General features: G+C 36.8%; 1 protein-coding gene across 1 annotated transcript in view; it reads right to left on the reverse strand.

Moving 5' to 3' along the window:
* Nucleotides 1–17,832, reverse strand: part of LOC145680398 (phospholipase B1, membrane-associated-like) — a 78,740-nt gene that overhangs the window by 23,228 nt on the left and 37,680 nt on the right. Inside the window, exons 5-7 of the mRNA XM_081750859.1 lie at nucleotides 17,261–17,420; nucleotides 14,723–14,865; nucleotides 9,556–9,712 (exon numbers count right to left, since the gene is read on the reverse strand). Coding sequence (XP_081606985.1) covers nucleotides 9,556–9,712; nucleotides 14,723–14,865; nucleotides 17,261–17,420 — 460 coding nt within the window. The remainder of the gene's footprint in view (nucleotides 1–9,555; nucleotides 9,713–14,722; nucleotides 14,866–17,260; nucleotides 17,421–17,832) is intronic.

The following is a 17,832-nucleotide window of genomic DNA, read 5'->3' on the forward strand; positions in this document are numbered from 1 at the left end:
TGTATAGTTATCCAGATAACAGCATTGTTTTTAAATGTCGGAAAATAATTAAAAGCAGGCCACAAAATAAGTTCTGTTACAGTAAAGCTATGAGCTGAAAGACGACAAATTTTGCTAATTAAAATACAAAAATACGTCCAAATGATTGGTACGTTGGAACAGGCATGAAACTTATGTGCTAGTGTATCAAGATTGTTGCAGTATGGGCATATATTACTATTGACAATACCTATATTGTGAAGTTTTTCCAATGTTTCGTATACATTATTGACTATGAAATACCAGGTTGTACGTTGGTGGTGGGTGAGAAAGGAAGCGTTGATGTTTTTCCATATAGCATTCCAATTTTTATGCGGGTGCTTTAAGACAACAGTCGGTATACTAGTAACCCACAAGCGAACATAGCGCCAGTAAAGGTTGTTGACCGAACCAGTTTCAATTGGATCTTTTGCTAGCAAGGCGTATATCATATCAAGTATGACATCACGTAAATGAGGAAATTTGTAGCTCCAAGGAAACACGTGTACTGGCGCCTGAAGGTCTAAACAGTGGAAGCAGACATTGATAACAGCAGCCGTAATCGAAGTATCGTGTTCACAGACGAGCTTACAACTTCTGTGCATAAGAAGGGCACGTGCCTGTGCTTCTATGTGCAAAAAGCCTATGCCTCCTTCACGTGAGGGGAGGTAGAGTTGATTCTTAGCCACGCGTAAGATTTTGGAATGCCATAAGAAAAACAAAGCGTGACTGGTTAACTGGTTAGATATTTTAACTGGCATTGGTAAAATTGTGCAATGTGGCTGAAAATACTAAAAACAGACGTTTTGAGAAATAAGTTTCTACTAAAACTGTTCATGTTTCGCTGTCTATGAGTTATAAGAAGACTTCGGATTTTATTTGCTGTAAGATTATATGACTGTTCTACTGTTTGATTGATATTATTGTACCACCATACACCAAGTATTTTGACACTTTGAACCGTATCATAGTAGTTGCTATATGAAGCATTGTATTCTGGATGAATACATAATATTTTTGTTTTTCTGTGATTGAGTTGTGCTCCAGAAGCCTGTTGATATAAGGTTAATAACCGTTGTAGGCAATTCAGGTCGGCCGGATTTTGTAAACAATAGTGGGAATCATCTATATAACTTTGTACAGTTAGTTTGGTATTGTAGACAGACACACCAGGGAGTAAACGTTCAGTCGCGTATATATGTGGTGCAAGGGACAAACTGAATAATAAACTTGACATTGGGTCACCTTGCAAAATACCATTATTAATGTTTATTGGGTTACTTAAGCCACCATTAACTTTAATTTTTGACAATCTATGCGTATAAATTCCTCGTACAAGAGAAATAAAGGAGGACCCAAAACCATATTTCTCAAGGACTTTGAATAAGTAGTCATGGTTAATCCTATCAAAAGCTTGAGAATAATCCGTGGCTAAAACAGCAACGGGTGAAGGAGCAGTTGATTCGTGGTAGGAAATGAAATCTCTAAGATTTGATAAAGCCTTATAGATCGGGTTCTGTTGGCCTATTCCATATTGATGTGCACTTAGCAGTTTGTCACTAAACACTTTTATTCGTGCAGTAAGACAGCGTGTTAAAATTTTTAAATCCGTACACAGAAGGGAAATAGGTCTTAAATCATTAACACTGGAAGTGCGAGAATGTTTAGGTACTAAAACTGTAACACCTGTGCGAAGAGATTCACCTAGAACTAGAGTCTGCCTATATTCATTGAAAAGGTTCGTAAGAAAGGGTGCTAAAATATCTATAAAGGTTATATAGAATTCTAGAGGTAGGGAATCAATCCCCGTAGATTTTCCTCGACGGCCGGAAGCAATGGCTGATTTAACCTCTTCTACTGTAAATGGACTAGATAGATATTCTTGATCCTGTTTCTGTAAGACTGTAGGAAGATAGTTGAGAAGTTCGGGACTGTCACAGAAGGAAGTAGGCTTAGCATACAGCTGTTTATAATGATTTGTGACACAATGTATTACTTGATCACCTACATACACGTGACCGGTGGCATCTTTAAGCTGAGATATAAATTTCTGCTTTCCACGCATGAGTTCTTTGTTGATTTGTACAATTCCGGGAGTTTCTAAGTCGTCATATTGATGTATTTTACTGCGAGTTGTGAAACCTTGGATGCGGCGTTTGTGCATGGCTAATAGGTGGGCTTTAATTTCTTGAATTTGAGGTCGAAAATTGCTACCTTGAAGTTGTTCTTTCATGTAGTCTCTTAAGAGAGTGGTGTAATATTGATACTGAGTACAATATGAAGCATTCCGATTCCGACAATATTGTTGAGTAATCACTCGAAACTTCGGTTTGACTCTCTGTTCCCAGAAATGCATAAGGGATCCTTTGTAATATTGATGACGGTGTAAAAGATCTGCCCATTCTTGGTGAATAAGATGGATGTAGTCAGGTTCCTGTAGGATGGAGGTATTAAAATACCACAAGCCGCTTCGTTTTAAAAATTTTGAGACGGGTAGATCAATGGTCATTATAACTGCCAGGTGGTCACTAAAGCAGATGGGTGTAATTTGTACATCTCGAACCCCATGAAGAAGAGATTTACTGATATAGAATCTGTCCAATCGAGAGGAAGACGATCCAGACGTGAAGAATGTATGTCCTGGTTCATTAGGATGAAAATGGCGCCACACATCCACTAAGTCATAAGTTGTTATTAGTTGACGGAGAGCAGACGAATCACTGAAATGAGGATAAGCATCGAGGGGAGAAAGTGTGCAGTTATAATCCCCGGCAAGAATGCATGGGGACTGACCATTATACAAAGCCGGGGGGAGTTCAGTAGCAAAGAAATTATTTCGTTCTCTTTTATACGAAGAACCAGATTTAGCATAGACACTGCACAAACGAATATTTTGTAAATCTCCGGTGGTAATACGCTCACTGGGATGTTGTAAAGGTGCCAAAAAATTGAGATCACTGCGGTAAATAATGGCGGTTCCTGAAGCTGTTTCACTAACACTGGTAACATGAGAATGATTCGGTAGGTAATGGAATTCCGGGACTGCGACTTCCTGAGCGAACAAAACATCGATTTCTTCTTGGTGTATAAAGTCACTTAGGGAATGGTGCTTAACTAAAGAAGTGAACTTATTGAGATTAACAGTCGCTAAACGGAACGTAAACATAAAAACGAGGAGAGACAAGAAATATAAGCGAGCGTTACAACACATGATAAAGAGTAGGTAATATCACTGCAGAAAGAATAAAGAAAAGTACCACAATGCAGTATTATGATGCCACTACAATTTTAGGTACCCCCTTTTTCGGAATTAACCACTGATTTCAACTTTTTTGTGGAAGCTCGCGTTTGGCGTGCATGAATGACAGAAAGATCGTGTATAGGACGCAAGTCCTTACTACATACACTACTGAGTACTTTTTCTTTACTGAGTTTGCGTTTATCACTATGAGTAATTTCTGTATCTGAGTCACTTGTGGAGTCACTACCGCGAGAGCGTGATGTTAAGTTGAGAGTGAATTCTGGTGGAACAGCTAAAGGTACGGTCTGAGAGACGGAACAAGTCTCTTCGACTAAACCAGTATCACTTACCGTAGAAACTGATGTGACGACTGTTGAAACAGCTGGTGCGGTGCTGGGTGTTATGGGTGCTGGAATAATTTTAGTATCCTGAGTTTCTTCTACTTCCATGGTATTAGATGGTACAGGTTCTGCAGGAGCCGATTCGGAGTGAATGGGGGGATCTGCAGGCTGGTTGTCTGATTCGTTCGGTGGATTTGAAGAAGGTGATTCCAGAACATTCTTACGAAGCACGGGAAAAACACTGTAACTACCTGTATCAGGAGCTGATGGATCCACTGGTAAATTATGAGGTACTCGCACAATGGGAGAAACGGAACTGGTTGATGAAGATGGCACAGTAAGACGTGAATTCCTCTTCTTAGGACATCCCTGAACAAAATGGTCGGGGGAGTTGCAGATGGCGCAAGTTTGAATTTGACCAGGAAAGCTGGTAAACAAACGTAAACCACAGACCGTGATAAACGAAGGAATGTTTCGTTTAATAGTCATTTTAACAAGCTTACGACCCGTTCGGGTAGCAAAAACATGTTCCTTTGAATATTGTTCGTCGACAATACTAGTAACATCGCCATATTGGGAGAGCACACGCGTTAATTGCATGTCACTAAGTTCCATGGGGCATAAGGACACCTTGACTATCACCACAGAATTATCCGCCAAATCAATAGGCAACACATGTTCCCCATTATTATCTGAGTAGGTCACTACTCCATTAGTACTAGCTAGGATTTGTTCACATAACACTTTGTTAATTAATTTCAGATATAAGTTCTTACGTAGAAAGTCCATTTCAATGGACAACACCTGATCAATGGTTAACTTAAATACCTTACGTATCCATTCATGAACAGCAATAGACGTGGGCTTTTGACTCACTGTAACAAAGTTGATACGCAATGTATTAGCTCGTATGCAACTCATGGCAGTAATTCGACGATAAACGTCACCAAACTATGAACAAAATAAATATGCAGCGAAAATGCTTATAAAGTTAGAACGGTTAAACTGAAAATAAGTCACACTGAAACTTCAAGTTCTCACAAAAAAAAAAAAAAAAAAAAAATAGCGATGTAAACAAACACTCGAAACTAGAGCGACGGCAGAGACGATGTTACTCGCCTCGTTGCGAGCGCTGAACTGTCCACTGAGCCACCGCTCTACCACTGAGCCACATCAATATCTCAGTTTGGGTTTGGGATCATGCTTCGGTGAACCTTGACTATCAGCAGCAGCAGCTATTAGAGAAACAGAACCTATTTCTGTATTAGATAATGTGGGTAACTATAGCTTTTCGTCTATAGAAGACGGAGAGTGTATGGTATTATCGCAGGAAATATTTGATACATAAGACTTAGATTGTCAGTATTTAGGAGCAACTTTTAAAATAATCAGTTACTTTAAATGTACTACGGATTAGCCGAGAAAACCCGACAGCCATAGTCGAGTAGTCTGCGGCATTAGGCTGTGGATCGTTTGTTGTGAATGTCTTGGATTCAAATCCCGCTTCGGGCATAGGTGTTTTTAACTGTCCTCGTTTACTTCTGTCTGTGTGGTGTCATAATGATTACAGTGTAATCCGTGCAAAGCGTTCAACAGCTTAAATAATCTGATAAAAAGCTGTTACCTTTTTATATATAAAAAAGTGGTTAACGCGTGCCTTCGGTGCCCGTGGTCATGGGTTCAATATCCGGAGAGGCACTGAACAATTTCGATGTTGACCCAGCATCGTGAGGACAATTGGGGAGTTATCTGAAGTAAGAGGTAGCGGACTCCAGTCTAGAAAGACTGCACTAGGGACTTCGGGTGTCGATGTTTTGACTGCACATCCCTACTTTGAACGTAAGCCCGCTGGTAGGAACCAAAGGACTGTCGTGCCAAGAATTTGGTTTCTTTTAATTATCATAAATGCCTTCTTTATTATTAAATTTTATCCAATATTTTCTTTTCGACTAGTTTGCGAAACTCAGAGCTAGCTACTTGTTTTCTTTTTAATTTATGTTCATAGTTAGCACAACTAATCACTAAGGAAAAACAATCTTTTCAATAAAATTCGCCTTGCGTCTTTCGTAGCTCTAAGTTTAGTTATTTTTAGCTTTTTTTTTAAAGTTGAAGTGCGGTTTATCATTTTCCCTCGATTTCCCTATTTTTCTGCTTTTTTAAAAAGTTTTACCTATGTTTCTTTGCACGGACATTGCGCTATACGCACGTGCCTATACCCGCCGCAAGCTTATCCTGATAGCCGAGATACGCAACTTCAATTCGGGCGACTCCGCGCATGTTACATAGTTCTTCACGTTACACACGTAAAACATTACTTAGGAGATCAATTCAAAGCGCTAATTGAGTTCAAGTATATAAAAATGGTAATACAGAAACAATATTTAAAATAAAAGGTACTAGATTTATTAGTAACGCGTTATGAAAATGACGTCACGACTCAGAATCGGAAAGAGAGAAGGAAAGAAAAGAGTGAAAAGCCGGTAGCTAAGATGCGAGTCTCTTGCAAGTGTTGCAAGATTATAAACTTGAAAAATCTTATATCAAAAACAGAAGACCAGTAAAATTAGTTAATTGATCAATGTTAGAAATCGTCCACAATGGATAGGAAATGGCTTAATATTTTTATATGATATATATATTAAATAGAGTTGCTACCCCTTAAGAAACTTTTATGCCTGCTGATGAATGAAACAAAAGAAAGAACGGGACTCACATGTAACTTCTGCAATTTTTGTGCAGAGAGTAACACTGCTCTGCCAAATATCGTCTTCGCACATGTTAGTGTGGGTACGTGGGTGTGGTGAAACTGAAACCATGGAGAGTGTTAAGCGCGAAATTGAAATCATGAATGAATCCGAATTATCTTCTCAGTATTATCGCAAACACGAGGAAGGGAAACCTCTTTAGTCAAGCAAAGTAAATTGTCAACAATGTGTACTCTCGACTAAGAGAAAAATATGCAGATAAAACTGTTGAAGAAATTGTTGATATGATTGTTGCCTGTTTGCAGCTGGTTTACTCATTGCAAACGTAGAGTTACTGTGCTTTGAGAAAAAAAAATCGTAATTTTAATTTATTATGTGGGTGGCTGCTTGTGCGTTTCTGTTTATGATTGACCTTTTCCAGGTAGGTATATGAGAGTAACTTCATTTCTTATCCTTTCTTACCTTAATCAATTGAAATGAATAATCAAAATAGTTTTCATGCTCTCGAGTTTTAATTGTGAGGATTGCAAATACATCACGTGCGAATTTCCAATACATTTATTACTATTGTCGTGGTGTCTTCATGAATTATTAAAAACAAATAAACCAAGAAACATTTTTCGTAGCGGCAGGAAAAGAACGAGAAATCACTGCTCAGACCCAGAGCAGCGCCAGTTGAAACCCTGGCGAATGAGAACCCAACCAAAACACACACACATACAAAGGCTTCCCTGCGAAAAGGTTCGCGCGCCAACATGTACTAATGCGCTTGTGATTCGGCTCTCAAGCTAACATTGCGTTTAGTATAGTGTGTTCGTTTACAAAAGCGGGCCATTTTCCTGCCACTATAGATAGTAAGAGTGCCGTGTATCAGAGAAATATTAATTGACGTATGTAAGTGAATATATCTGTGATAAAGTCATAATTACTCAGTTTTTGCATCGTACATAGTTTCCTCATCCTCATTAATCTCTTCACCCCCGCTTCCTGAATTCCAGTACTAGTATTCTTTCTTGATGGGGGACTGATGTCTCATGTAGGCTTATTAACTATAACATCAGCAATAAAGAAAGTAGGGTTTAATTTGCACTGATTTTAAAACATTACGTTAATTAAATAATAATAATAATAATACGGAGCGAGTTCAGGCTACTTGTTAGGATTCTTGCTTCGCAATTGGATAATACCGGAGTTGGTTCGAATTCGGAGACCAGCCATCCTGACTGAGGATTTTCCAGGGTTGATCCTCAGTTATATTGGGCAAATACTAGGTTAGTACCTTGATCTAAGGCTCTGGAGACCTTCCATTCCTTTTCCAATGTTGTTTTCATCTGTTGATTACTACAGTGTAAAGTGGTCTCTTTGGAAGTATCTGGTAGCTTATAGTAAATAAACAATAACGACGTAATATGTCTCCACGAAACGTGTGGGTTAATTTTACTACAGCCTTACAGTCCCAACAGATAGCTAAAGTTTTAATATCAATTTCCTGATTTTAAATACTATTTTCATATTGTTTCAGCTTTCAATTTTTTCATGTATGTTCCACTGATAGTTGAACCTGAGATCACATGAACAAATGCGAATATGTTAAATATTTTTGAACACTTTAATATACAAAACACAAATCGCTTCTTGGCTAAGCGGTTAGCGTACGCGCCTTTGGCGTGGGTGTCCCGGGTTCGATTCCCGGCGGGAGTTCATGTGGTTCGGATTCCACGTTAATCAGTAGGTCCACGTCTCATATAGCCTCGCTCCTGAACGGGACGTTAAACTCAGAATCCAGACAAATCGCTTCAATGATACGATGCATGGATATGTTTTGGTTACGTCCTGCAATGTATGACTAAAGAAAAGTGGAGGGTTAAGAAGAAATAAAAGAAATCTCTTTTATATTTACTCCAACAAACTCCCGACCTCAGAAAGGCAAACATAAGTTAGGTAATAAAGTCACACAACGAACACAACCATATCACTCTCCTGAAATTCTCGTGTGTATGTTTAAAAGTCTACTGTTGTTCCACGCCAACCAGGCTATATTTTTTGTTGTATATACCTTCGAAATGAAAGATATTCATTATTACATTTGTTGATGGTTGGACTCTAGTGAGTCAGAAACTACTATTAATAAAGAGTTTGTTTTGTCTAGTATTCCTGCGATTAGAAGGGCCTTATCTAAAAGATATTTCATTTGTATATGAGATAATAAGAAAGTTTATTTTCTAAAGAATAAAATAAATATTTTCAATGTGAAGCTAACATTAAGTTTCGAAGAGGAGCTAAACAGAAGAATTTGTTACCATTTACATCAGTTTTCAGACAGTTCAATATACTCTGAAATGGGAAGAAGTCAAACTTGAAAACATTTTACTAAAGAGACTTCGACAGAAAGTGCAACATGTAAATATTGCAAGGTTAAAATAAAATTAGAACAAAGGTAGCACAAACGTGTTATGGAAACATTTAAAAGCACAGCAACCTTCTATATTAGTGAATCCGAAAAAAGTTTTGACATATTTTAGATATTCAATTTTATCATCACAATTTCACATGTAGGTTTGGATACGAATCAAGATCTGAGATTCGAATTTCGGATCCAGATCCGAGATCCGAATTTCAAATCAGGATCCGAGGTTCGGATCTGAGTTTCGGATCCGAGATCCGGATCTCGCTGGATTCGGGATATCCGGATCCGAAAAATTTTGGCCATCCCTAATTCTCATATGAGAGGCAGATGTTCTGTATTTGTGACTGCAGACCAGAGAAGCATATATTCCCACAATTTGTTCTTGAAGGTCAAAGGCCAGGGTGAAGGAAGATGTGGATAATTAAAAGCACGTACAGGAAATTAGGAAATGGTTATACGTATTTGCAATCAAGTTATACTACAAATACTGTTTTAAAAATACACCAATCACACTTATCTTCTGTAAGTTGGCCACTTTTCAATGGAACCGATGGTGGCCAAAATAGACAGGTTTCACTGTATTAGCAAACATATTTTCCCATTTTAATTAGATACGTCGCTACAGTCAAAGTCCTCTTTTCACTTGAGTAATCCTATAGTATTGTTTTGGTTTTCACATAGCTCTGTCTTATGTATACTTCAATACTTCAATATCTAAACATTATTATTATTATTATTATTACTTACAACTGCTTTGGTTTTCGGCCATCTTAATTTACTACCGATATACCTACCGAGCCAATCCGATCACTGCTGATTACTCGATCTAATTTCAATACTCACCAAATGCATGTCCCCTTTGGTTAAAATGCAAACAATCCGGTGTCATTAATGAAACGTCTGGTAAATTTCCAAAGGAGTTAGCTTCATTCTGCTTCATGAAAGCTGGCTGCAGGACCACTGTAATGTTATCATTATTATCATACCTTCCACTAGAAACCTAAAATAAATAAATAAATAAATAGAAATTCATTTATAACTACCTAAAATAAGAAATAATAATCAATCAGTAGCAACGTATGTAGCCTAATGAAGACAGTTTGCAAACTATTGAAGTAGGAATCACTAACATTTTATTGATGGAATACTGAGAACGTCATGGACCTGAACTTGACAGTCAAACTGTTTGCTACTTTTAAAGGTACTAAATTTTACTTGCATTGCAATATCAACGTATCTCTATCAAAGTGAGAGGAAGTATAAGCAATGACAACTAGGGTGCCCAGTTTGACTTAATTTTGATCCATTATAGACTACTGCAACACGACTGAAAATCGAAGGAGTCACAGGCAGGGTGTTAGTAATAATGGGGAAGTGCCAACGTACTTACTTACACTATTTTTGTCTTGTTCACATTTTCTTAACGTAATATTAATGTTGAAACATAATCTAAGGCAATGTATTGAATCCGCTCGCATGAAAAAAAGGGTCCGATCGGACCTATGTGTATATTTTTTGTTTATGGGCAAAGGGGATAAATTACAGTTGAACTGGCAACTCTGTTTGATAGTCATTTTGTTCAGCATTATATGAACAAGCTAGCTTTGTGTGAAAAGTGTGGATGAGTTCCTCTTGCTTTTGGTGCTAATAGGCAATTTCTTTGTGCAATGAAAAACGAAGAAATATGCGCAGAACTTGATCTCATTAGTTATAATAATATAGTAATCTAGACCTTCCCAAAAATTCAGTAAATGTCGGGGACTTCACAATACTGGCATCTTTTGAAAATAAATCAGAGTAAGTGATTTAGAAAGCAACATGTAGGTCCGATCGGCCCTACAAAAACAGCAAATACTTGTTAATTGATATTGAGCGCCTCTAGCGGCGCTAACCAGCAACATCTAACAAAAACCTCACACCATAAATATCTCCTATATTGTGTGTGATAGAAACACTACGTTTCATTAACACTAGGGGCAGTATTTTACAATACAAATACTCTAACGACAACTTGACGAATTAGAAATTGAGGGTCCGATCGAACCTACGAGGATATTTTGTTAGACCACTCCAGTGGGTCCGATCGGACTTACATAGAAGCTAACGTTTTAAAGACAACGGTGGAAAACCGATTAAAATTTTGTCGGCAGTGCTCATCGGCTCAACGGGCATTTCACTATGCTGGTACGAGCATCTGTTTCTGAGTCATGGAACATTCAGTACGAAAAGTGTACTGTTGCGATGAGTGTGTTCTATTTTGCTATACAAAACTATTAAATGGTATTACTAGTTTTAACATCTCACTGCTGGAATCCTAAAATTGAAACATCAGAAAGATATTTGTAATGAGACATCTCACTTTTTCGTTAAAGCGATATGTGCGAAACGTTAAAAAAATGCATATATGTTTCAGGAAACCTCAAAGTTTTAGCGTCAGAGCCAGAAATCACGTTTATATTATAGCAAATCTTTTGCGAAATTCGTCATTACTTGCGACAAACGCAAATTAAAACGAAAATGTGAAATTCTTGTTAATTATTGTTAATAGTAACTAAAAAGCGCATTTTGAATATTATTTAACTTAAAAAACGTTGCATTAAAAAAAACTCTACGAGTTATTTGATTCAGAAACTGTTTTTCATAAAGATGTAGACATAAACTGAACTGTTGTTTAAATCCTTGACTGTGTTTTGTGGTGAAAATGTTCATGATCTATTGGTTGCTTACCGTGAACTTAAAAGTAAGGCTATTGAAGTTCTCAACAGTGAGGAATAGGAAGTTGACATTGTATCATTGTTAAACAATTTTAAAGTTAAAAAACAGATCTTTTGCTGTCAGCTCGTTACGTTCAATATGGTTGCCAGTCTAGATCGTTGATGCAAGGAGATTCTTTTCCAAGTATAATATGATTGCTACTGACAGGAGAACAAACTTGTAAGAAGAATTGGTAATGTCTTGCTGCATGTTATCCTTTAACTAAGGATAAGGTTAGAGGAAGTGTTTAGATGCACATTCTAGCTAATGTATTCATTGAAATGTAGAAATTAATGCAAAAATTTAATCAAGGTATATCCTTATTTTTGTATTAGATATACACCTTACTACCAAAAAATATACTGTTTAGAAGTTCCATATTAAAATAAAAAAAAAACGTGCTACATTTTAAAAAAATAAATGCGATATAAATGTGAAAATTTTGATAATAAATGCTACAAAATATCAAAATTGTTGCGAAAAGGTGTCGTCTCTAAATGAGTATGAAGAAGTGCTCCAACAACAGAAAACAGGGGGAATAGAAATGGCCTATTACTCTGAGGCAGTGTTGAATTCAGACTTTTGTACAAGGGGGCAATAAAAATTTAAGGGATCAATTTATAAAAAACGCTTTCGGATTTGGTCCGGCAAGGCCATGCTAACTCAAATTTTTCCCACTAATTTCCTTAGTCCCATCAGGCGAATGCCAGAATGCATAAGAAGTACAAAACACAGAAACCTTTCTTAAAAACCAGTGTGGAAAACCCTCACATTACACCTCCATGTCAGAGACTCTCTTTTTCGACTTTTTGCCTACCTCCCTTGCTCCCAACAGTGCAAGAAGGCAACGTCTCGAAACCTACGCAATGCATATGTGAAGAATGAGTAAGAAAAATGAAGGCTAATTTGAACCTTGTTCGGAGCTGCCAGTTATTTTGTTTATCCAGTCTTTATCCAGTCCTTACTATAATGCTTTTGTTTTTAAGATTCTTTGTAAATCTTTACTTTCAAGACTTTTATTTGCAAAGAAATTGAACAGAAAACAGGAAATATTTTAATGCACGTGTATAGATATTCTAGGGGGTGCATATATATTCTAGGAGGGGCTTAGCCCCTCCTTGAACATGGCTGAATCCAACACTGCTCTGGAGTATTGCAAGTGGTTTTGACATGTTGCCAAAGTTCATGTGTTGTACCCTCAGGGGCCTAAGTATTGGCTAATCGTTATGAGGTCATGATTAGATATATTCATTGGGTGAGATTTTCGGTGAACACGAGGACTAAACAAATCAGTTAAATATGGTCGGATGTTACATGCCATATGTGATAGCATTGAGAACACAACAAATAGGCTCAAAAACAGCAGTAATATATTGGTGGTTGACCAATGATCCGTTAATGAGTATTGAATGCGAGTGGGAATGAAATCTAATGGCAACATATCATAACATCCTATAAAAGCACAGGTGTGAGTATGCAGAATATGCCTTGCAAAGTTTGTCGCCACGGTACATATGCACAGAAATACGACCATCATTCTGTATGTGAAGGATTACAGCGCCTGGTAAATGCATAATAAAATGAAGCTTGTGTTTTGTGGTGATTGCCCATCTTATGACACTGTTGTGAGGTGGTGGAAAGCCAAACGTCCATCAATCACGAACGCCACCTCCATAGTGAAGAAAATCAAAGTGCAAGACCCACGAATAACTGTTCATAATATCATGCAGCAAAGTAGACTCAGTACGGTAGTGAGTGGAAAATTAAGGTGTTAACATGTGTTCCACGTTTGCTGACTTCTCTTCAGAGACAAATACGACGTATCATGTCCAGTCACTTGTTTAATCTTTTGGAGCAAGATGAGGAGGATCTTTTTACTGGTCTGATAACTATTGACGAATGTTGGATCTATCTATATGATTTTGAGGCAAAAAGAGATATCAAGTAGTGCATCTCTCTCAAAAAGTATGTTGGTAAGATCATATTTTATTTATTTATTTATTGTCATGGGATCATTCTTCCGGACTGGTTTTAGGAGGGAGTTACTATCACGGCACACACTATTGCTCTTCCTTCTGAGAAAAGTTACGAGATGATGCTAAGGAAAAACGTCGCGGGATGTTCACTAAAGTGATCCTTCTCTTTGGGAACAATGCACCCGCTCATGTGTCCGAAGTAGCGTCAGTGGAAGCCGCTAGATGGTGATAATTAAAGTTTACGATAACCCGTTGTACGCCGTTGCCGTTGTATCAGTGTCACAGCATTCACACAAAGTAGTAATCTAGTTTCACCTAGAAGTATCTACACGTTTGCAACACGAAGAGAATATAGTATTATAATTATAATATGAATAGCAATACTTGTTTATATATATGCGTATATGATAAAATCCCTTCCCTCCTGGGAGAGGGAGAGGGAGAAATACAAATTCGCACATTGCTATAACTATAATCAATGTCGGAAAAGGCATAAGTATAGCCATCCCGAAAGGGTTAATTTTCGGAGCTATACTATATGATCATGCTATACTACTATACTACTATACTATATACACAACAGTTTGCAAGTTAACTTGCAGTACTTTCGAACTACCTGCAATAACTTCTCGGACGTGTTCACGCATGGTACTATCTAGTTATCGAATCCGTTACCATAAGCCTGGAACGACATTTTGTACATATTATGCAACAAAATAAAGTAGACATCTATGGTACGTATTAGCTAATGAGCAGAGTAATATTATGAACAGAGTCAAATTGAAAGTAGCCATCATCTTCCGTTAAAAAATTCTGTCCTTTAATCAATGCATTGAATTAAAGACACATCTTGCTAATCTCTATGGGATCTTCATTATAAGCCAAGGTATTAATCTATTCTATCTCCAGTTCTGAATTTGATGAACGTTTAGAAGGATTAACAGTTTTTAAAGTCAGAGATCAAGGCCGAATTTATGCATGGGTCAAGATGAGCCATGGCCCGGTGTAGCAAGTTTTGGCGTGTAGCAAATTTTTAAATCTAATCAAATCAACCATAATTATATTAACTGCAACTGAAACTTATGTATTATTTTAATTTTCTACTTCCGCTTAAGTATTAATTATTCATTTCACTGTCTTAAATTTTCTACACCAATATAATTTGATATTCAGGAGGCGCAATAATGTTAATACAGCCCTGTCGTAGGTACACATTTAGCATTAGAGACTACAGAAAGATAGGAAGTTTTCACTTTAAACTATCACATGATTATACATACCAATTCCTGTAAACTTTTCTGGTATTCTTTTGCCATGCGAGATATCTTTTTCTCTTCAACATATGCACATAAGCACATTTGTGAATGAGCGAAGAGGCAGACAAAAGGATTCTTGATCACAAAATGCTTGACAACAGTTACATCTGTAATAGTAAGAATAGTTAATCATAATACTGATTATTATCCCATTATCAATTGCTTTTTAATAACAGTACAATATTAGAATTGCCATTTTCGTTCAGCTGCTTACACAAAGCTGAAAACTTCTCACTTGTCATTTAGACAAATTGTGATAAGTAGTTATGAATCACTAGGGAAACAAGCAATGTGTTACGGTTATTACAAATGAAGAAAAACAATAATAGTTAAGAAAGCTATTTGAAAATTATGTGGCTACCGTGCTCTAATAACTGTGCGGGTTCTCTCGCTGAGAATTCTGAAGAGTTAGTCTGTATGTTAACAAAGCCACTATTTGGGGCGAATTGGCACATCTGGTACCAGTACCTAGCGATTGCCGGGTAGGCCAGCATGATAAAGACAAAATTACTTTTTCAGGAAAAATATTTGGTTTGTAACCTTTACCTTAATCACTAACTAGATAGTAAACACAAAGTATAGCTAGACCAATGGTGCTATTCTAATTTTTTTAACAACCGGTTCTCTCTCTCTCTCTCTGTATGTAGACATAACCATACAAGGAAGACAAAAGCAATTTTTTACTCGGTATCATAAGTGACAAGTAACAGACCTTCACTGCATCCAAATACTAGGTGGTGTGACGAAATTAGCTAGCACTGCAAATATCTTCGAAACAGATTATCCAAGATAGATGGTTGTCAAAAAGTATTGGAAAGACCTTAATCCAGCAAGGGTTCGACAATTGTTGATAATGGTATGTATGCGTTTCAAATATAAATAACTCTTACCACTACTCTAATGTGATTCCAATTCTCATTCTTAATATCTGAACTGTTCTGAGAGACAATGTTTAAGCCTGTAGCTGTAAGAATTTCTAAGAACAACCATAGTTAAACTAAACTTTACTAATCCTAGGTATAACAAACGGTTCTGCGAACTCGAAATATTTTAACAACCGGTTCTAGCGAATCGGTGCGAACCGGCTGAATAGCACCACTGGCTGAGTCGTGTCGGCCAGTCTTGACGATGGGCCAAATTTATCTCTTAGCCATGTAGACCAAAGTTTGACAGTCTGCTCCTGGCCATTATAATTCCTCGGCTGAAGAAACAGGTAATTTAACGAAAGAATAGTAAACTACACAATAGTAAATATGTAAATTCACAAAATTAAGATAATACACTTAACACTAAGTTTATTTTAAAGTACTATATTTATTTTGATCTAATTCCTTCACCAACCAAAACATTAGATTATTTTAAAAGTAAGATGATCAAAACCATTAGCTAAATAACCAATACACATTTTTTTTAATGTTAAAAATACGAAAACGGCGGAAACGAAAAAGTCACGGCGGTACATGAGATGAATAAGTATCAAAAAATATTTTTTAAAAACTACATCATAGTCATCTGAAGTATTATTCTGACATTTGAAAGTCGGATACTCGTAACCATAAATTGGTAGTATGTGCGTTCTTCAAATTCGAATGCTGTTTATCTTAATTTTACCTAAAGTCCCCCTATGGTGGGAAATAAGTTGACATTCTGTAAGTAATTTCTTCTTATTCAAAGAGTGTGAAAACTTGGATGGGCAAACACGTGAGTCGTGAGAAAATTGTTTAAACAAATTTAAACACCACATATATCACTTCATGCACTTATAACCTATTTTGTATTTCGTTCAAAATGTTTATCTTGCTTAGCACAGTGCATTAGGTCCGTGGTTCGATCCCAGCTCGCGCCAAGTGAACTTTGTGGTGAACAAACACCGTGTGCGTGGTTTCCTCGTGGTTCTCCCGTTTTCTCCCATATTCTTCATTCCATCATTTCATTCATTTCAAATCATCACTGTCTCCTTTAGCCTAGCGGGCATAAACGTGGGACGTAAATCTCAAAGATTTCATTTCATTTTGGTTAACACAATAATTCTCCTTCAGATTATTTAGACACAGAACAAAGATCATTTCAATGCATATAATGTGAACATTTCTCCTATTGTTTCCTGTCGGTAACAACCTAACATAATTTATGCATATATTCATTTTTCAGTGATTATGTTACCACTAAGTGTTTTCCAATGCTTTATCACTAAAATACACTTCACTGCAACTTGTAAAAGTGTCACTCAAATGGAATTATTAATGCATTTTTCTGTTTATGTGGTTTGTAAGGTTTTGAGAGTTAATTAGGACATCAAAACAATCAAATGATTTAACATGCCTAATACATTTATTTTATATGCGCGCGTAGTCTCAGGTTGATTCCCCGGCCGGAACCTACATATGTCGGAACTCTACTTTAATCTATACATTTAAATATAATGTTCTGTGGGTTTGGTGCTAAAATGAGATGTTCGACTCCAAATAACTCAAAGAAAACCAATTGAGACTTTCTACTTACCTATTACTGGAATGAGATTAACGAATGTTCGTGGAAGATTTTTCTCTAAATAATCAAGAGCCGTCTGAATTTTTAGCTGATGGTTCTTCGCTGAGTGGAGGGTTGAATTGAAACATGCCAATGAGCACAAGTTATTGTCACCTATCATCATCGTTACTATCTGAAAGTAAAATCGAAAGCAATTTATGTATTGAAAGTCTTTGCCACCCTCACCCGCACTTTTTAATTTTAGTAAATTACAAATATCCTACAATAAAGTGTATATTGTTAGGATATTGTCTTTTTACAAGCCCAAAATATTTACTTTTAATTAAATTTCAAAATCTACCAGAGTCTATCAATGAATGACTATACCGCTTGTTGTTTAGTCTACCTTTAATTGACTTATACCACTACATTTAATACAGAAATCTTTCTATATCCCCAAAACTAGTCCAATAACATAGGCCACACCTGGCTTTACCATATACCTAAAAATATCAGAAGCCACACTTGGCTCTTCAACCTAAGATATCACTAGCCACTCTTGGCTCATCAATCCCAAATATTAATACCATTTGGCTCTAGCTTCT

Source organism: Thermobia domestica, chromosome 1 (genome assembly GCF_964235325.1).
Source record: "Thermobia domestica chromosome 1, izTheDome1.hap1.1, whole genome shotgun sequence".
Taxonomy (NCBI): Eukaryota; Metazoa; Arthropoda; class Insecta; order Zygentoma; family Lepismatidae; genus Thermobia; species Thermobia domestica.